Source organism: Sinocyclocheilus anshuiensis, unplaced genomic scaffold (assembly GCF_001515605.1).
Source record: "Sinocyclocheilus anshuiensis isolate Anshui unplaced genomic scaffold, SAMN03320099.WGS_v1.1 scaffold1518, whole genome shotgun sequence".
Classification (NCBI taxonomy): Eukaryota; Metazoa; Chordata; class Actinopteri; order Cypriniformes; family Cyprinidae; genus Sinocyclocheilus; species Sinocyclocheilus anshuiensis.
Window position 1 is genome coordinate 858,520 of NW_015548194.1, and position 25,212 is coordinate 883,731.

Genomic DNA, 25,212 nt, shown 5'->3' on the forward strand with positions numbered 1-25,212 from the left:
GTGACCGTTGTTTTGTTTTGATCTCTCCGCTGCGTTTCCGCATGTGTCACTTCTGAGCGGCGCATGCGCAAAGCCGACCTCCATACGTCATCCACCCGGAACTGCTTCCATTTACAACAGTGAGCGCAAGCTACATTAAAGTGATTATTACGTTTTGAATATAGATATTTTTCTTACAAAAACGCATCGATTCGCTACAGGAGGCCTTTGTTCACCCCCCCGGAGCCGTGTAAGACACTTTTCTTATAGATGGGCGCTTTTTATTTAACTTCTTTTGGACTGATGCATGCAACACCCGCTGAGTGCCATTAAACAGCTTGAAAGATGAAAGACAATTTTTAATATAACTCCGACTGGATTCGTCTGAAAGAAGAAAGTCATATACACCTAGGATGACTTGAGGGTGAGTAATTTATGGACTAATTTAAATTTTTGGGTGAACTAACCCTTTAATGGTGAGAATCGGTCCCTATACTAAAGTGTTACCGAAATATCTCTTTAAAGTAACAACTGCAGGTTACCACTTTTTACAGTGAACGATCCACAGTGATTATTAGTTATATACCACTAATACATTCTACATTACTTATCACAAAATCTGTCAAATAATGCCTTTTTTTCTCCCACGTGTTCAAATGTTTATGACTGAAATATTGATGGATATTGAACAAAAACATAGATTTAGAGAAATAAAGCCGAACTTTTGGCTTTCCCACAGGCCCTGTCCACGAGACGGTGTACGACTTCTGGAGGATGATCTGGCAAGAGCAGTCGGCTTGTATCGTGATGGTAACCAACCTAGTGGAGGTGGGCCGGGTATGTCACTATACTGCCTGCTGAGGGGTCGTTGTGTGTTCTTGTGCTCTGTGATGTGACCTGAAGGCCCCTGCCTGTAAAAACCTTTTGAAGAGTGAGCGAGGACTAGTTATTCATCTGCTCAAAGTGACAAAAATGGGTGAACCTCACAAAGCTTGTCGGGAGCAGGTCATATTTCACCCCAAAATCAAAAGAAAGAAATAATAATAAAAAGCTTTTTTGACACTTCTCAAAGGGTTGAAGCATGTCTATGTATGTGTTTTGTATATCTGTGCACGTTGTGGACGCTTTGTTTAATTCTATCATTATGCACTAGTGCGTGCATTTGAAATGATTTCACAGCAGTCTTTATATCGTAATACTCTTGGAGCAAGTGTTAAGACTGAATACAGTATCGCTCACGTCTTAAAGCATTCAAGTAAGATTTCAGCTTGAAGATTTAAGCCAGAATTAAATCAGACTGCTGTGAATCAAGATGCATCTGTGTTGCTTTTTCATCAGCCAGCATAGGTACTGTATTCATAAAAATGTGTTTAATGAACATGCAGCATGTTGCATTAGAGTGCATGTGATTTGCTCTGGATTTTACATTTGATTGGTCTCATCCTCCTGTAGGTGAAATGTTATAAGTACTGGCCAGATGATGCTGAAGTTTATGGAGATTTTAAAGTGACATTTGTGGAGGTCGAGCCGCTCGCAGAGTACGTTGTCAGGACTTTCACTCTGGAGAGGGTGAGATTATTTGATCATGTTTAAAGTTTATTGTCTAACATTTTGTAGGAAATGTGTTTAATTTTCTCATGTACTCCATATACAGTGGCCACACAAAGTATTTGGAGTCTTGAACATTTGATGAAGAATCTGTATCTGCATCTTTTCACTAACGTCACTTTTATTCATACATATATTTTTATAACAGTCATTTTGGTAATTGCAGGTGGATGAATGAAGTCATTTTTTTAAATAATGTTTAGCTTGTAAAATGTGTTTGTGCATCTTTCTCTACACTTGCAGTGATATATTTATCATTAGTGTGACTTAAAGTGTCCAGATACTTTTTGGGGCCACTGTAATTGCTGAGAAAGTAAATAATTTTTTTCAGGTGCTCAGGTGTTTTGTGGATGTTTGTTCTTATTTTCACAGAGGGGTTTTAATGAGGTGCGAGAGGTAAAGCAATTTCATTTCACTGGCTGGCCCGATCATGGAGTACCGTATCACGCTACAGGACTGTTGTCATTTATCAGACGAGTCAAGATGTCCAACCCTCCCACCGCTGGGCCTATCGTCGTCCACTGCAGGTACAGTGCATCAACACATGCTCGATGCCTTCACACATACAGCCTTTGTGCTGGAAATGTAGAGGTCATGTGAACGTGAATGTAGTCTGCAGTATCAAGTGTTCAAAGATCATTTGCAGTGAATGCCAGCATTTGGTGGAGTATGAATAGTAGCAAAATGAATCAAACATAAAAAGGTGTGAATAACAGAAAATTCATTCTGTAAATTTTACAACGATTTGACAGTTTTTAAATGTAAAAGTGGCTGAAAAATATTGCTAGTGAAACGTCATAATTGCTTTGTACTGGTTTGAAGACAAGAACGGGATTTCAGAACTCTTCATGTTTTAGAGCAATAGTTCACTCAAAAATGAAAATTTGCTGGAAATGTACTCCTCCCCGCAAGGCCATCCAAGATTAGGATGAGTTTGTTTCTTCATCAGGTTTGGAGAAATGTAGCATTGCATCACTGTCTCAGCAATGGATGCTCTGCAGTGAATGGGTGCCGTCAGAATGAGAGTCCAAACAGCTGATAAAACATCACAATAGTTTTGTCAAGTGAAAAGCTATGTGTTTGGAAGAAACAAATCCATCAAGGTGTTTTTAACTGTAAACAGTGGCTTCCAAGTCCATGATATTGCTTTCTCCAGTGAAAAAGTCATTGTGTCTGAATCAGGAGAGAAATGTGGACAGATCAAGCAACAGAAGCAATGGTTTATATTTAAAACATTTCAATGATGCATCTGTTTCTTACAAACATGCAGCTTTTCTCCTCACAAGACATTGACTGATGGACTGGAGTGGTGTGGATTATTGTGATGTTTTTATCAGCTGTTTGGACTCTCATTCTGACGGCACCCATTCACTGCAGAGCATCCACTGGTGAGCAAGAGATGCAATGCTACATTTCTCCAAATCTGATGAAGAAACAAACTCATCTACATCTCGGATGGCCTTGCGGGGAGCACATTATCAGGAAATTTTCATTTTTGGGTGAACTATTATTTGAATGAACAGTACAGCATCAGAAGAAACCACAGATCCAGAGCTTGATGTTTTATATGAGGTCCGTCTCTGTCGAGATCGATTCTCGTGTTGTAGAGGAGAATGCATTGTCATTGGTTTATGACATCATTTCCTGTTCTTAAGGTCTTACCCAGCTCATCTGCACGTGTGAATGGTCTTGTGGTTGGTTGTGTTATTTTGTCATGCTCACACTTCTTTCTGCCAGCGTCCACATCTGACACTGTTGGCCAGTCACAGCAGCTCTTATGACTCTTTGTACTTCTGATTCTCAGCTCATTTAACACATCTGGCAGAAACTGTTTTACCCCTTTACATTACCACGTTGCTTGTCGTTCATGCCCCAAGAACAGGATGTGGTCTCATCTGCATTGCTGCATGCAAAAAAAAAAAAAAAGAACAATCCCATGATGCAGCTTTCTTTTTCTTTCAGCAGTGTTTGATTGCTACTGTCTTTGTTTTAATGGCATTATGCTGCTGTTCAGTCAAACGGCAAAACGCGGATTGCAGTGATAACCATAGCAACAGACAGATGTCAGCAAATGTTGTATGTCAAAATGTAAAATGTATAAGTCTTGCATTGTGAATTCAGACGAAAAGATCTGCTACAACAATATTAACCAGAAAAAGAAAACAAATCAGTGATGGCTAACTAATAATAATAAAAGCATTCTTCGCTCTATTACATGTGATGTATTTCTTTGTTCTTCACTTCAATTAACTTTTCTTGTCATTATTTGGAAAATATCGGTTGCTGTATAATTTACTTATTATTAGCATTAATATTTAGCTAACACATGTAATTTTTTTTTATTATTTAATATTTTTATTTTTAAACAGTAGTTAAATATTTCCAGTGCATTTGGTGAGAATTGGTGCTAAGAATTATGTCATTTTACCGGTATTGTGACACCACGACTAGAAAATAAATAACCAAATAACCTTTTTCAATTATTCCATGAAATTTGTGTAGTATAAATGTTTAATATTTTAAAATGCAGATATAATTTTAACAAAGACATTAAGCAAAGAAATAAACCTGAAGTAAACCTAGTTTAACTGCCTAGATTTGAACACAATGTATTTCATATTTATGAGGATGTATACATTATTGTATTAAAAAAATGTAAAAAAAAAATTGCCTTGGAAATTTCATAGAAAAGACAGAACCACTGCTTTAGACAGTTTGCATGAATTAACCAGCGTTATAGCCATCCAATGATGTCTCACACTGTTTTTTGAGCATCCTGACACAAGTGCTTGGTTCTTAATCAAAACAGTGTCTTTAAACCTTATCTTTGTACAAAATGAAGCTTTAAGAATAGCTCTGATTTTTAAAGGAGTAGTGTTTATAAAAGAGTGAGCCACTGCTCACAGACACGTGCTCTTGTCTCTCAGCTGGCATTGTTTGATCAGTGAGATGATGCTTTTCTTCCCTGCTCTGTCCGTGTCAGTGCGGGAGCGGGCCGGACCGGATGTTACATCGTGATTGACATCATGCTGGACATGGCAGAGAGAGAAGGGGTGGTGGACATCTACAACTGCGTCAAAGCTCTGCGCTCCAGACGAATCAACATGGTTCAGACTGAGGTGCGTTTGCAAGCTTCAATCATGATACTGATTATGCTCCTCTTTTATTTCCTCCCTACTAAATGTATTTTTAGGAAGCCACTGGTTATAAAATTCATGATGTTGATTCATATTTTGTTTTGGCTTTCAAGGTTACACAATTTCATTTAATGAAGTATGCGAAAAACATATGCTTTTGCCTTTACTGCCAGTACTGTACCTTAAAGTGCATATTCAGAGGCCTGCATTGACCTCTATAAAACATCTAGAAGAATGAGACCACTAAGAGCCACTGTTGCAATATTTCCAGCAACAACAACAACAGAAAAGCAGGTGTAGTTTCTGCCTTGCTGCTATGATGCATTTCAGAGTGGATGAATTCAGAGTGCATTTAAAAAAAAATAGGTAGTATTTAGTTGCTTTATACAAGTGTTTTGCAACAGTGGGACTCATGTCGAGCAAACTAATAAGGTTGTCAAAAATGAAAGCGCATGCACTGACGACACACAACCGCTGGTTTCCTCTGGCTCTCAGGAGCAGTACATTTTCATCCACGATGCCATCCTGGAGGCGTGTTTGTGTGGCGAGACGGCGATTCCCGTGTGCGAGTTCAAAGCTGCGTACTACGACATGATCCGCATCGATTCTCAGAGCAATTCCTCTCACCTCAAAGACGAATTCCAGGTACCTGACAAATGCTGTTTCTTATTATTTATGGCTGTGCTTTTCTGCTGGCTTTCCTTCAGGACCCAGATTTTGCATGGACATCAAGTGAAGACCCAACACAAAAATACAAAATCAGTTCCACAAATAATTCCTTATAATCAAACATGATTTGATTAATATCACTATGAACTGCATAGGCCCAACAATATGCAGCATCATTCAGTGTTTGGTTTCTAAACACTTCTTGGTGGTTTTTCAACATGTATGTTCTTTGTAGCCAATAATTGACGGCACAAAACAGTGTGTTTAAAACCCCTTATTTAACGTCTGCGTTGTTTTGTTTTTTTATTCTTTTTTTATCTTGTGTAGTTTTGTTCATAGTTTTTGAGGATGCACGTGTGCCATACAACCTGTCTATGTTGGCATTTGGTTCATTTGAGTAGACTGGATTGGACACATGGCCTTTGACATTAACAACAAAAGATCTTGCTTCCATTCTCAGTTGGTATTGTCCACTCTCTCTCCTGTGCAGACGCTGAACTCAGTGACTCCTCAACCTCAGCCTGAAGATTGCAGCATTGCACTCCTTCCTCGAAATCACGACAAGAACCGTTTCATGGACAACCTCCCACCCGACCGCTGCCTGCCCTTCCTCATCACCATCGACGGAGAGAGCAGCAACTACATCAATGCAGCGCTCATGGATGTAAGTATGGCTTCCTCGCTCTCACTCTTTTCCTCATCTCCTTTATGTTAGACACACGCTCTGTTCCAAAACCTAGTGAGCTGCCGACAGAGGCAACATTTGAGGACCAGTCCCAGAATAAATACACACACATTTCTGTTAGTATTACCCATCCTAAAAGTTGTAGTAAACATATTGATAATATGGATTTAAAATAATGGATTTATGCTGTGGATTCTCTTGAGTCAGTCCCTCATTTGTGTGCCGACATGCAGCATCTCAGATCAGTTATTTGTGAGTTTCCATGCTGCTTTAGAGCGCAGCTGTCAGTGTAGATAGTAGACAGTGAGATCTCTCATTGGATTTTGGAACGGAGCTACAGAAAGCTAGAGACAAATCCAGGTGGCAAGTCCTTTGAGTGGGACAGATGTTAGCGTGAGCCACTTTCAAACCTTTTCCAGTTGCTCTGTTATGAGCCACGTAACGTGGTGCTAGTGTCACGATTATTTGTCTTGACATAATAAAGCATTCAATTAGCTTCTTTTCAGTAGCGTAATTAATGAATTCTTCTTGATGGCTGTATGTGGTCCTAAATTGAACTTTCTTTCATTTGGGTTTTCAAAAATAATAAAGTCCAAACTATTTTAAAGGGCGAGGTAAGTGTAATTGTGAATCTCTTGCTTGAAAGCGTTGATTTTGTCATTTATTAAAGGACAAGTTCATCCAAACCCTGAACATTCTGCCATCACTTCTCACCCTCGAGTCGTTTAAAATCTGGATGGTTTTCCTTCTTTCTGTGGAAAACAACTGGAGATGTTTACCACAGGTGTTTATTTCCATACAACAAAAGTGAAAGGTGAACACTTTCTGTCAAGCTCCAAAAAAAGGACAAGAAACCACCACAAAAGTAGCCCATACCACACACTTGTGCACTTTTAACTGAACACAAGCACAAATAAGACTTTCCACGCACAACGCTACCATCAGAGTTCTTGAGTCGTATGAGCTAGTGTTAATAGTCTTTTGAGCATCACAGCTCTTGGTCACTGCATGATTTCATATTATGGAAATTAGCCGCCTAATGATTCCTCCAAATTTGTCTTCCACGGAAGAAAGAAAGCCAAGCGGGTTTGGAATGACGTGAGGGCGAGTGAATTTTCAGTTTCTAATCTGAGAATGCATTTGTTTAGTATCTAGATTGATCTGTGAGTGACAGTGCATCCATCTCCTAGTGCTTCATTTGTCATGGCTGTCTGTGTAAGTCATGTAGTGTCTATCTAACGTAGAGCACTGTTTTTCAATGTGCACCATCTTCTGTATATCTGAAGCGTGTTCAGTCAGTGACGTCCCACAACAGATCTGTAGATCACAGCCGATGACCTCTGACCCTGGGAGATGGTGATCGCACAGCCGGAGTCAGCTAGTTTGACAGCAGAACTCAAAAAGTTGTGATTTTAGAGGGTAATTTTAAATCGCTTCCTCGTACGCTTCACAAACGCTTGGACTTTTTTTAACCAAGCCGTCAGAAGAATACCAGGTAATTTCTGATTCAGTTCTGCCTCTGTTAGACTGGATTTGTTTCGTGGCTTTAGTGGGATGTCAGCACTTTCCATTCAACCTCTCTATACTGGGTTTGCTACAGCATGCAAAAAAAAAAAGAATGCATCACTTACAGAGATGAACGTTTATCACACTGACACATCGACAAAGACACGCACACACTGGAAACGACACACGTTTATATCATTCTCTCATGTGGAGCGCTCACTGTGGTCCGTGCATGATCATACACATTCACACATCGGCCATCCTGAAAAACGTCCCATCTTCGTCTTGGTTGTGCGTAAGTGTCACAAAGCAGAGTGTTTGCAGGAAGTACATTATGTTCCATGTTATGCAGAGCTACAGGCAGCCGGCCGCGTTCATCGTGACCCAGCATCCGTTACCCAACACCGTCAAGGACTTCTGGAGGCTGGTGTATGATTATGGATGCACCTCCATCGTCATGCTAAACGAGATCGATTTGGCTCAGGTGAGATTAAAGCTGAAGTATGATGTTAATACTCTTAATAAAATGTTTGTGCGAGGTATATTTAAGGAATGAGAAGACATGAAAGATCAATTGGTTAGCTAGGGAAGTCAGTGGAAAACAATCTGTTTATGTTGAGCCAAATTGAATGTTTCTTGGCGGGTTTAAAGTATAGTTCACCCAAAAATGAACATTTGTGCTCACGCTTAAGCCATCCAAAATGTACCTGAGTTTGTTTCAGATTTGGAGAAATGTAGCATTGCATCACTTGCTCAGCAATGCTCTGCAGTGAATGGGTGCCGTCAGAATGAGAGTCCAAACAGCTGATAAAAACATCACAATAATCCACAAGTAATCCACACCACTCCAGTCCATCAGTTAATGTCTTGTGAACCCAAAAGCTCTGTGTTTGTAAGAAACAAAACTGTCAGTAAGACATTTTACCTTTAAACTGTTGCTTGATCTGTGCTTATTTCTCTCCAGATTCAGACGAGGTAGCTTTTTCACTGGAGGAAGCGATATTGTGGATTATGGACTTTAGTTAAAACATCTAAATGATGGATTTGTTTCTTACAAACATGCAGCATTTTGTCTTCTCCAGATGTTAACTGATGGACTGGAGTGCTGTGGATTGTTGTGATGTTTTTATCAGCTGTTTGGACTCTCATTCTGACGGCACCCATTCACTGCAGAGCATCCATTGCTGAGACAGTGATGCAATGCTACATTTCTCCAAATCTGATGAAGAAACAAACTCATCTACATCTTGGCTGGCCTGAGGGGGAGCACATTATTAACACATTTTCATTTTTGGGTGAACTATTCCCTTAATGCAACACCAGAGTTACTGTCAGTGGCTCCTGTGTGTGTTTGATCCGTGTGTAATCGGTGTGTACAGGGTTGTCCTCAGTACTGGCCGGAGGAGGGAATGCTAAGATACGGCCCTGTACAGGTGGACTGCATATCCTGCTCTATGGACTGTGATGTCATTAGTCGTCTTTTCAGGATATGCAATCTGACCCGGGTGAGTTTTTCCGTACGTCTCTGAAACCCTTGATTATTTTGGCAAAGCAACAAAGTGCAGAGCCGTACACCTGTCTTAGGCAGAAGTGTGTAGTCACATTGATGTGTGTGTGTGTGTGTCCTAAGCCTCAGGAAGGTTACCTGATGGTCCGTCAGTTCCAGTACCTGGGATGGGCGGGTCATAGGGAAGTTCCCGCCTCCAAGCGCTCGTTCCTCAAGCTGATCCTCCAGGTGGACAAATGGCAGGAGGAATGTGAGGAAGGCGATGGACGCACTATTATACACTGCCTGTGAGTACAGACGCAGCTGTTCATGCATTAATCAGTAGCTACAGTGTTACATGTTGGCAGACAGAAAGTCAGACCACAAAGCCTCCTACTCACAGCTTCCTCTAATTTCTTGTCAGTATTTCCTGTCAGTGTATTGTCTGTGAATAAATGTCCACTCTCACACTGCTCTCACTGATATCACATCTACCCACACCTACACAAACTATGACTGGTCCCTTTATATATCAAGTCATTTTTTTATATTATTTTGTTTGTGAAGAAAAAATAAAAAGATTTATGCTTTATGCTTAAATTATTTATGCTGCATGAATAGAATTGCCTTGACATATAAAATAATGTTGTAGTGATAATGGCTTAAATTCTGTTTAAAGGGATAGTTCACCAAATATGAAAATTCTGTCATCATTTACTCACCCTCGAGTTGTTCCAAAACTGTATGAATTAATTTCTTCTGCTGACCACAAAAGAAGAGATTTTGAATAATGTGGGTAACCAAACAGTTGCTGTTTATTATTATTATTATTATTATTAATTTTAGTGTTTTTTTGCTGTTATTTTTCTTCCTTTAAAGATTCATTAACCCTTGTACAGCATACATTTAAAATAACACATTACAGAAATCAAAAGAAAATGTATTATCATTTCAATTTATATTAAATACAATTCATTAAACTTAAGAGTGCTTTTTGATCCACTCAAGGAGTGTTATGCGTAGTGCATCTTTATATGTAATTTCATAATTCTATTGTTTTTGAAATATGATTCAAGTTTTACTGCTGAATGTACTGACAAGCATTTATGATAAACTAAAATATACTTTAATTATATTTTAGATAATTTTAAGTTTTAATTTCTATTGAAACGTGTATTTGTAATTACACATTTGTAATGATGAAATTGCAATTTAGTGCATTCACTGTAAGTTAAAATTCTACTCAAGTACTTTACATATGCTTTAGTTTGTTAGTCAGCATCAAAATAAATGCATGACAAAAGATTATCAAGCCTTGATTTATAGTGTACTTTAAAGTAAAACTTTTAATTTGACATTATTATAAAGTGCACTTTTTTAAAAGTTACTTCTGTGGGTTACTAGTCATGAGAGTGTGTTCTTTAAGTGCATTTAATATAATATTATCTGCAAGTACACTTTTTTATGTACTTCTAAGATTTGAAGTACACCACAAGTGCACATTCACTAAAATTAAGCACACTTCTTTTTCACAAGGGAAACCCCAGTGAGCAAACCTGTAATGTGATAGTAGTGAAGAAAAAAGTCAAGTGCTCAAAAGTCTGGCAGCACGAGACTCTAAAGATCTGTCTTTGCTCTTGAGCAGGTTTTCTCCAGCAGAACTGACGCTGCACTACAGTGTGTGTGTAATGTTAGTCTGGATACAGGACGTCTCTGTGTGCTGCAGCGCACACACACACACACACACACACACACACCTTATGTCACACGTGTGTCTCTTCATCTCTCTCTGTCTCTGTAGGAACGGAGGCGGCCGCAGTGGGATGTTCTGTGCCATCAGTATTGTGTGTGAAATGATAAAGCGGCAGAATGTTGTAGACGTCTTTCATGCTGTGAAGAGTCTGAGGAACAGCAAGCCAAATATGGTGGACAGCCCGGTATGAACAGACCTCATGCACTAATATCTACACTCATTCTGCTTTTGTCAGCAGCGTCATCAGGCAGAGCAAATCACTGGAGAAACGCTTCATTTTTAGGCCACATAGTAACATGCACTTACTATAGTGATAACAGTAAATTCGACAGAATTACAAGTAACTAACTTTAAACCGAACCCTCATCCTAACACTACAGTGAGAACATGAGCAACATGAATTAATATTACTTATTGGAGTAATCACAGTGCAACAATGTCACCATAAAAAAAGTGTATTTGTACCTCATTGCATTTTTGTCTTGTTGAATATCCCAGCATCCTTAAAACAAGATACATTTACTTAAGAAACATTGTGTGCAAGACTAAAAATATCTTCCACTGGCAAACAGATTTTTCTTGCTTTAGGACACATGTAATATAATGCCACGTGAGAGCTGAGAAAAATACATTCTCTGAAAACACAGCATCTCAAGTCAATTTATCCTGATTTAAGGGTGCTGAGATATTTTACTGGAAACGAAAAAAGTACTGATTAGGAAAAAAATAGTTTTTGAATGTGTTGACTTTTATAACAAGCACTGAAATTTCACAATAAATGCAAATAGAAGTGTAAAGATATAACATTGAATAATAATCTAACACAAAAAAATCATCATATAAAGCCCATGTTTTTTTTTAAAAAACAAATAAAAAGAAATCTATTTTATACTTTATAATTTATTCTTCCTTATTTATTGTATTCTTTTTTTTTATTTAGAAATTCATGTTTGTATGTTAGTTGGCCATTTAGCGTAAGTAAGAGAGATTTTTATCAGGGCTCGATATATATTTCATGATAATCTGGCATGGCTCAAACAGCTTCACCACATCCTCTGCAGCTCTTCAGAGAGTCAGCCTGTGCTTCAGTCAAGCTCATATTTGCCTCTGCTTTAAGTTCATCATTGCCAGTGTGTTGTGTAAAGCTCATAATTTCCCTCTCGCTCTGCAGGAGCAGTACCGCTTTTGCTATGATCTGGCTCTGGCCATTTGTGCATCTGTGTTGACTTTCATGACATTCAAGTGCCAGCCACCCGGTCATGTTTTTTTAATATAAACGTTTTTTTTATTTTTTATTTTGTGCAGCCATTTGAAACAGTAAGCCCGAGCTGTTGCATGCTGAAGACGCTCTTTATTTCTTTGTGTCTGTCACTGTTCCTGTTAATAATAACCATATATAGTAGTACTAGTATAAATGGACATTGTTTTGAAAAGACAAACACATGTTTATCCATCGATCGAGAGCGTGTGACTTTGGCTCGAGAAGACTGCATTCCGCACTAATGGCTGGCTTATTATGTGTTCTTTTGATTTTTAGTAGCAGACGATGACCATAAGCCAAAGACTTGTGTAAATATGTCTATAGGGATGAAGCACATTGTTTGTATTTATTGTTTACTTGCATTTTTGAAAGCTCAAAACAATCATTATCATTCCCCGTTCGGCTGAAATTTTCACTGCAAACACTCTTTGTAGATTTTTATGTATGAGACAGATTTAAGTAGTGTTATTTTTTGTTGTATTTGAAAATTGTATTTTCTCTTTTTTTGTTTTTTTTTATCTTTTACACGCTATCGTGGTTTGTTTTGCGTAACTGATTGTGAATTATTCCTTTGCTGAGCAGAAAAGAGAAGAGCTCTATTTTTTCTGACGTTTTCACATTTGTATTGTGCTGGAAATGGGAAAAAAAAACACAAACAATGAAGTGTATGCATTAAAAATATACACAGTATTAGACTCTAGTGTATTTAGGATCAAAGCCAATTTAAGAAGAAAGATGCAGCCTGTATCGATGCTGATCATACGTTTTATAAAAAGCAAAACAGCAACAAAAAATCCATCATGTGAAATAATAACTTATGTATTTTTTGTCTGTAGTTGTTGGCTTTATGGCTGTATTACAATGTCAAATAGTAAAAATACTTTGAATAAAAAAAAAAAAAGATGTGTTAAAGAATTAGTTTCTTCCAATTTGGAATGAATTTGGATACTTTTAAAATGTGGTTTGTTCAAAATGTAGTGGTGGTTTCCCAGCTTTGAAAATGCCACAATATTGCTATAAAAATGAGTAAATGATGTGATGAAACAGTGGTGTCGGATGGATCATTGTTTCAGTGATTTGGATCCCTGTTGTTTTCGCATTGTTTTGGCTCTGGTGTCATGAAGTCAGGCAGAGGATGTGGGATTTGTGTATGTCATAGTATTTTTTGCAGATACCCGGTGCAGCTTTGCTTAATGCATTGAGTTGTGGTCTTCGAGCTGCACTCGGCTTCCTGTCCTCCTCCGCTGCGCAGGATGCCTCACAGTCTCGTTCTCGGTCTGCACTGCTGAGCTCAAGGGGCGTCTGGAGGGCCAAAGGGCATCCTGGGAGTTCCTCTGCCATCTAGCCCTCCATTTTATGGATTCACGAGATACAGAGCCACGTCTCTCAGCCCGTCCAGAGCTTTAAAAACGTCTCCTCGTAAAAGCACAGCAAAAGATGGCTACGACGCTGCATGAATTCACGCAGGTTCTGGATCCTAAAATGTTCCCCAGAGTGCTTCAGATCCAGTCAGGAATATATTGTCAAGGTAAGAGTAAAACTGGAGAGTTACCTGCTCATAATTCATCTGCTCCTCACAGTCAAATAATAGCTGGAATTATGCATTTCCAACATTGTAAAGCCTAGAACCGCTTGTGTACACTTATTGGTTGAAATGGTGAAAAATGTATACTATTTATTCATAATAGGTTTGCTGCTTTAAAAAAAAAAATTCATAAAAGGCAAAACAGGCAACATAATCCTATTACACAATTTGTGTTTAAGCTTTGAAGACAGGCACGTTTTTACATATGAACCAATAGCAGCTTTCACAAATATGTCATATAACTTTTAAACGTTTAAGAGGTAACTAACTAGCAAGAAAAGTACTGAAATTATCAGTTGAAGAAACAAATTTGCATTTATTTTCAAACCACATGATGCCGAGCGGAAACCCACTTCTTTCTGATCTTTTTCTAGTTCCTTTTAGTCTGTAATATGTCTTTTGTAATGTCATTTAACTGCTCACAATAGCACTCCAGTGCTTGTGATGAAATAGTTTTACTGCAATCGAAACTAAATGGATTGGAATGCTATATAAGGTTTATAATGTATTTCAATGTGTTTTAAACACTTTAACAATTGGTTCTTTTTCAGGCTGCGTGTATGAGATGTTTGGAAGAGAGTGCTCTCTTTCAACGGGAGATTTGCTGAAAGTCATTGATATCACCATCACCAGATTCACTGCTCAGACCTCCAGCAACACTGAGCTTGAGATTCCTGTGGAATTTCCAGGTATTACTTGTGATTAGCAAGTGATCTGGTTATTGTTGGTTAAAATATGTCTGTTTAAAACAACCGAAAATAGCTAAGCTTGATCAGTCCGTTTGAGAAGCACCTTCCACTGATTCCATTTGCTACAGAAATCTACAATTTACCTGTCATCGGTTGAAAATGTGTACATGCATTTGTTTTGTTAATGAATTGATTTTAACTCGTTTAATATCAATGGTTAAATTGAAATGTTTAAAATTAAATATTTAAAAAGTATTCATTCAAGTATTCATATTATTCATAAAGCAAGCCGTTCACATACATAAAACAATTGCAAATACATAAAACATAGTCTAACGACAATAAAAACATATTTTGAAGTATGCGTGTGTATGTTAATTTCACAGTCGTGTCAGATGTCGGCTTTCCATTTTGTTCAGTCTTTGTGGGTCCAAAAGATGTAAATGGAGGAAGTCATGTTGCAAATCTCATTGTCTGCTCATCCACGTTAATTCTACGTGTCTACGTGTCACATGGTGAATGTTTTGAATGAATGTTACATATGAAACTAAATAAGATAATCTGTTGCTTCTGGTCATGCCAGTTCTGTCACATAAAATGCATTAAATTACAAAATAAGGTGGAATTTTAATTTTCCTACCTTAATTTTTTTTTGCATATATTTATTCTTTATATGTGACCCTGGAGCACAAAAGCAGTTTTAAGTCGCTGGGGTATATTTGTAGCAATAGCCAACAATACATTGTATGGGTCATATTATCGATTTTTCTTCTATGCCAAAAATCATTAGGATATTAAGTAAAGATCATGTTCCATGAAGATATTTTGTAAATTTCCTACCGTAAATATATCAAAACTTAATTTTTGATTAGTAATATGCATTGCTAAGAACTTCATTTGGACAACTTTAAAGACGATTTTCTTAATATTTTGATTTTTTTTGCACCCTCAGATTCCAGATTTTCAAATAGTTGTATCTCGACCAAATATTGTCCTATCCTAATGTGTACATGTACATACATCCTACATGTATTTATGTATAAATCACAATTTTAAAAAAAATTGACCCTTATGACTGGTTTTGTGGTCCAGGGTCACATATTTGTACACAGTGCCTTACAACTTCTATTTGAACTTCAGAAGAGTGGTGCTTATGTACGATAGTGATTTTATTCATGTGCACCATTTCATAAAGGTTAAAGTGACAGTGTTACAACTCACGTCATGTTAAAATCATCCCGTTTCTTAAGTTGGGGCTTGGCTGTTCTAGTAGGACAGCGAAGAACAACGACATTTCACAAAAGTGATTTTGTGTCTCTGATGATATCATGAAGTGTCGCTCACTCAGCGACTGCGGGCTTCAGGAGAGGAGTAAAAGTGAGGGGAAGTGTGATGGTGCAGAGCCAGAGGCACACAAATACACAAAAAAACATTCTGTACACAAATATAGACAACACTTTATTTTAAGGACAAATTCTCACTATTAACTAGCATGCATATTATTATTAGTAGTACATATTAAGGTCTTATTCTGCATGACCATATTTTAGATCCTACACATACCTAAACTTAACAACTACCTTACTAACTATTAATAAGGCAAAAGGCGTAATTAACAGTTAGTCAATAGTGAGAAGTGGTCCATAAACTAAAGTGTGAACAGCGACTAATATGCAAAGATGCAAGGTTCATTAGAGCAAACTCACTGCTGCGTTACCAGTTATGTGCAGAGGTTTGATCCTACTGTCTTTATGATCTGTGATGGTCAGCAGCTCTTCATAACTCTATAGTGTGATTTCCATGACAATCTTAGCCGAGTGGTGGAACGCCTTAAGGATGAAAAGCTCTGTCTTCTCTTGGATAAGTCAGATATAGTGGACAGTGGACAAAGATTGGTATTTTCCACTGGTCATATCTTACAGGACTTTGTTTGATGCACCATACAAAATAATTGGTGTATGATGCGCCTGTTAATGACTCACTACAAACGTTAATGTGTTTGTATTTTTATTATAATCCACATTCTGTATGTTGTCACCACTTTTGGTTCTTGGAGTGACTCTTAACCTTGTGCTCTATGTGTCAGGTTTGTTCAAACTGTTGGCCGACAGTCAGCCGTACCGAAGCATACAAGAGATAGCTGACTCACTCAAGATCAGCTCCCACAGACTGTCCCAGCCCGTTTTCCTCAGCGGTTCAGAGATTCAGCTGGCGCAGGGCGTCATCAGGGAAGGAGACAGCTTCAGAATCACTACCGTCACCCATGAGCTCAACGGTGGACGTGTGCAATGTGAGCTGCTACACAGAGAGCCCAAGTTCTGCTTTAGCCTGAGCTTCTCCCAGCAAGGCCACTTCACAGAGTGCCAGGACAACCAGTTTTATACCCTGAAAGAGATCGCAGAGTGGAAAATCTCCAAAGGCAGAAAGAGGACTGTAACCGAGGTCAAAACTCTTCCCAAGAAGGACTTCTTATTCTCGAATTTGCTGGAGAATGTATTTGGAGAGCTGAAGCTGACCCCTGTGTATGAACTAAAGGCTGTTACAAGGCGTGAGTATGACACTAGTTTCATTTCTACACAAATATTGTTAATAACATGATTATAGCCCAACATGCGGTATATTGTTTGGCTTGTTTTCCTGTAAAAATGTCTAAACTCCCTAAAAAGAACCAAAGATGTATTAAGTCGTGTTTACAGAGAAATTCAACAAAATTAAATGAGCTTTATGCTTAAATCATGAAGGAATTATTTGTCAATGGTGTGAGAAAAATGCATTTGTTTTCCCTTTGAATTGTTTTTATTTTTTCCTGACACCTCTGCCATATTTCTTTTTACTGTAATCTTAGTTAGGTTTCTCTGAAAGCAAGAGATAATATAATGCTTTTTACTTTTCAAGTAAATGTATCTTATTTACAGGACATTTAGAGATTTTGGTGACACTTCACAATAAGGTTCCGTTTGTTAACATAACTAAATTAGCTAACATAAACTAACACTGATAGCTACTTCTAAAGCATGTATTAATCTAAGTTTATGTTAATTTCAACATTTACTATTACATTATTAAAATGAAAAGTTGTATCTGTTCATATTATAGACCTGATATAACAAGAACTAACAATGAACAGTTGTATTTTTATTAACTAACGTTATAAAGATTTATAAATACTGTAACTAATTATAGTAAATAAAAACAATTGCAAATAGTACTTCTCATTGTTAGTTAATGTCAGTTAATGCATTAACTAATGTTAAATAAAGGGACCTTATTGTGTAAAATAAATAAATAAAAAATAAAAACATGATAAAAAAACAGGGTTAATTTTAGGGTTTGTAAATGTTTTTGCTGTGTGATTCGGTCATTACAGATGAATAAAAAAAAAAGATTAGCTTGAAAAAAATCCATGAGGCTTTATTCAAGAAACACAAGTAGAGAGAGTCTGGGGTATGATTCTCGCTTCGGGTGCGAGAGGTCTCGGGTTCAAATCCCGGACGAGCCCCCACTTGTTACGATCCCCCTTTTTGGTCTAGGGGAGGGAAAGGAGGGTAACAAAAGTTGCAAGGAGAGAGTGGGAGAACTCCCATCTCCAGGTCCCAGGACAAGCACAAGTTACAACACCACCAGCTTTCAAAGTAAAAAAATATAACAGGCTTTATTTTAGGTAATCAGTGGGATACAAACTTAAGACTCCAGGAAGGGAAATGGCCAAAATAACAAACAAAAGATACACTTACTGAGGGTTTGTGTACATAACTTACCTAGCTTCAAAAGAAAAAGAAACCAAAGACAAATCCTTTCCTTACTCCCTCTCTTTTTAAAAACCAGGAGAAAACATGAATTATCAAATTAAATGGCATCCTCCTCCCTACAAATGATCCCACAACAAAGATATAACGAAGTTCAACAATAGATAAACTTAAACGAAAATCTGGCCACGCAGGCCAGGACTACACAGATACACACAACCAAGGTGATCACTTTAACACTTCAACTAGTTAAGGGTAACTATAAACACAGAGTTGCCATACTTAAGTTAGCACACAGCATAACTTTCACTTAACCACTACAAGTTACAATAACATGCACAACAAAAGAATCAAGTGCTGGGACCGGAAGATGACAGTCTCTCAGATGAAAGCCTCTCTCCCATTTGGAACTCTCTGGGTTCCTATATACCAGGGGTGTCCAATCCTGCTCCTGGAGGGCCAGTGTCCTACAGAGTTCAGCTCCAACCACAATTCAACACACTTCAACTAGTTAATCAAGGTCTGACTACGCATACTAGAAACTTTCAGGCAGGTGTGTTGAGGCAAGTTGGAGCTAAACTCTGCAAGACACCGGCCCTCCAGGGAGATGGTCCTCACTGCAGAACACAAGATCCAGGGAGTGAGGTTGGATCCAGATCCAACTCCTCCCACCTTACATATACCTAAACCTACCCGTCTCCACCCCCTGATCCCTAAACCCACCCATCTCCACCCCTAAACCTACCACCTCCAATTTGGACACCCCTGCTATATACTGTTCCGCTCACACCTTAATGAGCTGGAACCCAAATCAGGTGGCACTCCCAAACCTGTGAAGTGGATAGTGGGAGGAGCAACAAGGAGAAACAAAGAGAAAACACAGGGACACCAGCAGCAAATTAAATATATGTCCCTGTGGACGTAACATTTGTAAAAATGTTTATAAATCCATTTGTACATAAACCATCACATTCGATTCAATGGGACAATTTGTGCATGAAAGCGTTCAGGTAATTATTGGCTTACACATAAACCTGTTCTGCTCACGTCTGTCCTCTGTGTTTACTCTTTCTTCCCACAGTCAGTGAGAAAATTCTGCTTATCCCGTCAAATTTGGACGTGGAGGTGGTGGATGTCACCGAACAGTTTGACTGTGACTCCTTTGTGCAGCCTCTCTCTCTTATGGACGTTTTCAAGAGGCCTCCAGAGTTTTTTCCTGTGGTGGCCAAGTTGTCATGTGAAAGACCTTTCAAGCTTTCGCCGGAGCTGGAAACGCTTTTCCATTCCAAACAGGTGATCATTCATCATGCTTTTTCTGCAAAGCGAATACTGGCCTCGGAAATGGGCCGTGAATCAACAAGACACTTTCTTATTCCGGAGTCCTACAACGGTCGCTTCAAGCGCCGGCCGCGGCAGTTCCCCACCGCCTATGATCTGGAGCGAGCGCGCAGCGAGACCGAACAGATACGTGTGGTCGCCACCAGGGAGTTTGAGTCCGTGTACAACGGGCTCGCTTCTGTTAATGCTGGAGATGAGTTCATCGTGACGAAAGGCAAAAGCTGTGCGCTTTCACACAATGGGACCAAGGGGGCAGCTGATGCTTTTCAATGTCTGAAAGTTACAGAGAAAAGCCAAAAGACAGAGGTGAAGGAGCCTGTGCGCCTCCCCGTGTGTTTGGAGGGGGGATTCATGGAGCTTGTTAAAGACAAGCGTCAATACACCATTGCGGAAATATGCCGATGGTTCCCGCTGCCCTTCAACGTCAATGTGTCTGTGCGTGACCTCTCTTTGAAGGTGGACGTTTTGGCTGGAGCGCCCGGTCTGCACATTGAGGAGGAGATCTCTGACCCTTGCCTCCTCATTTCAAACTCTGAGCTGTCAGAGATCAGGGAGGTGCCAGTCAATCGCGCAGACTTGATCCTCAACATAAAACAGCGCTGGGATGGCGAGAGTCCAATATGTAGTGGAAATTCAGCCATCGAGGAGATCTCAGAGGACTGTTACTACACACTCAGGAGGTACGCCGTTACTACCATCACACCCCCTCCACGGCCTCCCAAAAAACCCAAAGACCCTCCACCACGACCTCCCAAAATGCTGTCATCCAGATCTGAGAGCGTAAACAGTGAGAATTCCAGCTGCTCTCCACAGGTAAACTGTATTTCATTGCATTTTGTGTTAGAGACTTCACGCTCAAAACACTTCATCCCTTTGCACGTTTGGTGAGCTATGACACCCAAATTTGCTGTGCCAAGCAATAGCAAGCCTCTAGGTTCGGCGAATGTTCATAATTTAGCAACAAAGCAAAACTGAAGATCCACAATGATCCATAAAAAAAGAGACTGTTAATAAAGCAGTTATTTAGAGTTCATTGGCTTGTTAGCCGGTAGAATAGCTTAGGATGTTTATTTCGCCATCATTATTCCTGTATGATTCATTGTATTTTGTGACCACACCATTGGACGGCACACCCATAAACCATTCACAGACCATCTGATGCATACTGCATAGGAAATGACTAGAGCTGGCTGAAATCACCAGTTCCAGTCTGACGGCTTTGTGCAACATTCTTGAGTCAGGGTACTTATGTTTTCATCAGTCTGCGTTTGAAAGTAGCTCATGGATTTGCCAAAGTTTGTGGCTTCACATTTGTGAGAGAATATTTTGTTTAAAGCCCATAGAAGCAAGTAGCCAAATGAGATCTTTGGGTGGCATGTGTTTCTTAACCAGAATAAGCTGTAAAGTGGACCTGACTTCACGGAAATAATCAAAAGTGAGGCTACGTGAGACTCAAACTGCTTACTGTAAATCATTTAAGGGGCTATTTAAGAGCTTGTGTGCACTGCAGGTTTGGTGAGAGAGTAGAGATAGGAGAGTGTCATGCTAAGTTTCATTCACGGAACACTTGTAAGTACAAAATACTAAAGCATTAAGATAAAAAAAAAAGAAAATACATGTCAAATTTACCCATGGTATGGTCAATAAGCTAAACTGCAAAAATGACTTTAAGTCATGAGTTTAAACATCCTTAAAGGTGCTGTATGTAGGATTGACACCGAGTGGTTGAACTAGGTATTGCAGTCCAAATTCAAAATATTGGAGAGGGGATTTTTCACCCGGTCCCTCCTCCTCAGACTTGACGCACACGCAGGTTGCCAGATTGACGACACCAACACTTTCGTTTGCCAGCTTCCATTACTGAAATGAAATACGCTGTGTTTCCCACCAACTGGCATCCCGGGGTGCCAAAATACAATTGGGTAAACTGGCAGTGGGCGGGTTTTACAAACCAAAACAGAGACCGACTTTCCGGCCCGGAATGCACATTTTCAAAAGAGAATAACTGACTGTAGCTTTGTTTTTCAGATAAACAAATATGTTAACTTGGCATGTTTCTTAAATATCTGCAAACATATTATGGTATTTTTATGCTTTAGTGGAGTCAAAAACTTACATACAGCACCTTTAAAACAAGATAAATCTACTTTACTAAGTGACAGATGGCAGATATTTTCTAACTTGAAAAAAAAAATCTGCTAATGCATTCAGACAATACATGGATATTGGATGATAGATAACAATTAAAAAATAATAAATTGTTTTGTAATTATTACTGTCAATAATTAAGAAAAAAGCAAAACCGAAGATGCATAATAAATACTTATACTACTTGTGTGTTTTAGATTTCGACAGATTAGAGATATTGTAAATTACAAGCAGATGGTCTATGAAACATAAGGTGTCATACATGATTCACGCATGATGAGATGCTTTTATTTTGCAATCTTATTTCACACAGAGATGCAGAGGATGTTATAGTTACCAACATTCAATATTTAACACATATTTAACACATGCCGTTATCGTAAGTGAACAAGAAGCCAGAGATCTGCATTTAAGAATCAAAGAATTTTTCCAGCAAGACAATGGCCCGATGCACACAGTGAAAATATCCAGAGAAGCGGAAGACATTCACACTGATTACACTTTGTAAATGAGAAATGCATTGTGTAGATAGGAATTCTCTTAAATGATTTAACATTGCATTATATTCTAAATAATTGTTGAAAATAATTTTAATGTGTGAAATCTGAAAGTGTAACAAACAAAATGTGAAAAATCTGATAATGTCAGAATATTTTCAGAGACCTCCTTACATATGGAACAAGCTGAATATGCATGCAGATCTGCATTTTAAATGCACATTTAATTAATTGTATGTACAGAACCATTAATAAACACCCCTCACTGAACAGTTGCAGAAAATAATCCCACACACTGATATATCAGAGAAGCTCATTTAACAGTGAGGTGGACTGTAATATGGTAGAAGGCTTATAAAACTGCTAGGCGCCTCCTAGTGGATTCTTTTACTAAGACAATGCAATAAGAACTGAACCAGACATAGCAGGGATGCGTTGTTAAAAACTGATTGTTGCATTTTAAGCCTGGACTATAATGACATGTGTACCACATGAATGTATTTACGTATTTTATATGGCACTATGATACTTATGTTCCAAAGCAATATATACTGCTAAATAACATTACATACATTTTTAATGTAATGTGTAGACGTCATAGTTAAATTAATTGAAATGAGACCTGTTTTTCCTCAACAGGTTTTGTTGCTGTTGTTTATTTGTTTTAGTGCTATGTTCACTAATAGTTTTTTTTTTCCCAAAACTCTCAAAAGTCGTTTAGTCAAAATCTGCTATCTGACGATCTGTTTGTCCATGATTTGTACTAGGAGTGTTGAAAAGACTGATTACATTAAAAAAAAACTGAAATGGAACTTTTATATTCACTTATACATTGTGTAATTTCATAATGTTCTCTCATCCCTGTAACAGAGTCATTGTGTTGAACCTTTTAAGCAAGATGACTTCATGCAATGCAGTGACTCGAAAAATGGAAAGGACAAAAAGATTCCCATTAGTCCGGTCCTTTTCCCAAAGCCTACCCTGCAGAAAGGTAGGAACATTCTGCTACATCCCTCTTCAGTGTTTATCAGTGCAAGTGTGTTATTTCAGCGTCAACTGAAAATGCCAAAATAATGACTGTTTTCAAACAGGTGTCCTTGGGCCTCATAGATAAAATGTTGCATAGAAACACGCGCTTGAATCAAATTTGATCAAATCTGTGCACACGCACGTTTTATAAATGAGGCCCCTGAACACTTGCTCCACCTGCCATTGGCCCCAGACTCGCTCTGTTGAAAAAAAAGGAAAAAGTACACACTTCACCTTTAACCGGCTGTGTTTTAAAGCTTGTGTGTCCTTGTTGTCCTCATCCAAATTTTGAGTGGGCGTTTGATTCCCCCTCAGATCTTGCCAAGGGCCGAAGTCTGGACAACATATCCATCACAAAACTTGAAGATGACGACAATGATGTGCATGATTATGAATACATAGATGAAGATCAGCTTGACAGTATAAGGAGGACATTCAATGAGCAAGACATTAACATGGGCAAAGGAAAACCGAGTAACACAATATAAGTATACTACGAAGACACAACATGGTTCAACACACACGGAGTTCACTATGGCTATGTTCCAAACCCACTTGCTTTAATTTCACATGACGTGACTGACATGGCCAAAGTCTATTTAATAATCACATTACTATAAATCTGATGGAATGCAAATCATTTATTAGGTTAAGGTCTTCCATGTTTTCAAATCCCAGAGCAAAAATGTACTTATTAGCCCTGTAGGAGAGCAGACATGAGGCTTTTTGGAAATGCTTCTCTTAATGGGATTAATGCCAAGCTTGGAGTGAACAGGTTAAAGTACATTAGTTCAGCATCGTCTTTGTTTGGTCAGTTGATGGTCTGACCCTGATTTACTGCATGTTATATATTCGTTCAAATCCTTTTCCCCCCTGAATTTGTGTGCAAGATCCATTGGATATTATGGTGCTTGTATTAACTGGTATACTGTTTGTTATGAAACGGTAATAAGTACCTTCTGGTGAAGCACACAGTACATAATCTTCCAATTTTATGTCATATTTATACATAGATTTACTCCCTACCATATATGACGCCCAGGCAACACATTATTCAATAAAAAGAAAGTCACACTCATTTCAGCAGCCAGAACCTGTAGATCTGTGTGGCCACTTCTTTAAAAGCAGAATTTTTAAAGAAAAAGCAGTTTTGTTTTGAAGTATATAGTTGTGTATCATCAGAGAAGCGATTGCTACTTAAAAAACAGCGTCGATCATTCCAAATATACAAATCAGAACACTGCAAAGTCTTCACAGAAGTGGGCTTACTAGCAAATTCACTCCAATTATTCCACACAATATTATTAATACTTTTTGAAAAACCACAAAGAACCCATTTGGGCTGCAGATCTGAGATATTAATAAATCATACAGAAATCGATTTCTCTAAGCCACGTTTTTTTTAAAGGTGGTTCTACAACGGACTGGATCACAATCTGCTCTTAAATGCACATCACTGTACAGATGCCAAAAGCTCAGTTTAGCCTCTGTTTACCGATGCGTCCAAGGCTGTGTTGTTTTAACCTGCTGTCACATTGGTGTGCACGACAAATAGTGTTAATGTATTACAATGACTTTTATGAAATGCCACCCCCGTCAACATGGCTTATGATGGGAATTTAAATTGAATTCAAAATGTTTACATTTATTGGCATTGGACAAAAATGCAATGACAACACAGCTGTTGATTCAAGTCTCTGAATCTCTCCCTTGTATCTCTCCAGGCTGCAGCTATGCTTAGAGAGAAAGGCTTGTGGATCATGCACTCTGTCACTGGGGTGGTGCCTTTTCAAGAGGTATACATTTAAATCTTTATTTAACGGTGCATATTAGTACCTAAAGTGTACACATTGTACCTAACTGGTACATATTAGTACCTTTTAAAAGGGTACCGCCACAGTGACAGCTGTTTTTGATGCCAGAGGAATCAATAGTTTTTGTTTAGTTTAAGGTTATATTTATCTCAGACCTAAAAAAGGTCAGTTTGGTTATATATCATAGAATTGAAAGTGGGTGATTTTTTTGTTTTTTACATTATTTTGTGGAGAAAGAAACCACATTTTCTGGTTTACTTTGAATAAAGGAGATGGAAAGGA

At 38.4% G+C, this 25,212-nt stretch overlaps 2 protein-coding genes across 2 annotated transcripts in view; both read left to right on the forward strand.

Moving 5' to 3' along the window:
* The window catches only part of ptprk (protein tyrosine phosphatase receptor type K), a 172,433-nt gene extending 160,334 nt beyond the window's left edge, over positions 1-12,099 (forward strand). Inside the window, exons 23-33 of the mRNA XM_016439774.1 lie at positions 719-816; positions 1,432-1,548; positions 1,960-2,114; positions 4,571-4,706; positions 5,220-5,369; positions 5,884-6,057; positions 7,937-8,068; positions 8,964-9,089; positions 9,215-9,378; positions 10,872-11,007; positions 11,995-12,099. Of these exons, the coding sequence (XP_016295260.1) occupies positions 719-816; positions 1,432-1,548; positions 1,960-2,114; positions 4,571-4,706; positions 5,220-5,369; positions 5,884-6,057; positions 7,937-8,068; positions 8,964-9,089; positions 9,215-9,378; positions 10,872-11,007; positions 11,995-12,099 (1,493 nt within the window). The remainder of the gene's footprint in view (positions 1-718; positions 817-1,431; positions 1,549-1,959; positions 2,115-4,570; positions 4,707-5,219; positions 5,370-5,883; positions 6,058-7,936; positions 8,069-8,963; positions 9,090-9,214; positions 9,379-10,871; positions 11,008-11,994) is intronic.
* Positions 12,100-13,502: 1,403 nt separating this feature from the next.
* Positions 13,503-25,159, forward strand: themis (thymocyte selection associated). Its single transcript, XM_016439798.1, has 6 exons — positions 13,503-13,612; positions 14,221-14,358; positions 16,445-16,906; positions 19,186-20,255; positions 22,958-23,078; positions 23,432-25,159. The coding sequence occupies exons 1-6, from the start codon at positions 13,522-13,524 to the stop codon at positions 23,602-23,604; spliced, it is 2,055 nt and encodes a 684-aa protein (XP_016295284.1). The 5' UTR covers positions 13,503-13,521; the 3' UTR covers positions 23,605-25,159.
* The last annotated feature ends 53 nt before the right edge of the window (positions 25,160-25,212 follow it).

Excerpts from the sequence above, each read along its gene's own strand:
- themis (XM_016439798.1), top strand. The coding sequence starts at position 13,522 with ATGGCTACGACGCTGCATGAATTCACGCAGGTTCTGGATCCTAAAATG. Across the intron at positions 13,613-14,220 it reads GTCAGGAATATATTGTCAAG|GCTGCGTGTATGAGATGTTT; the intron begins GTAAGAGTAAAA and ends GTTCTTTTTCAG. Across the intron at positions 23,079-23,431 it reads AAAGCCTACCCTGCAGAAAG|ATCTTGCCAAGGGCCGAAGT; the intron begins GTAGGAACATTC and ends ATTCCCCCTCAG.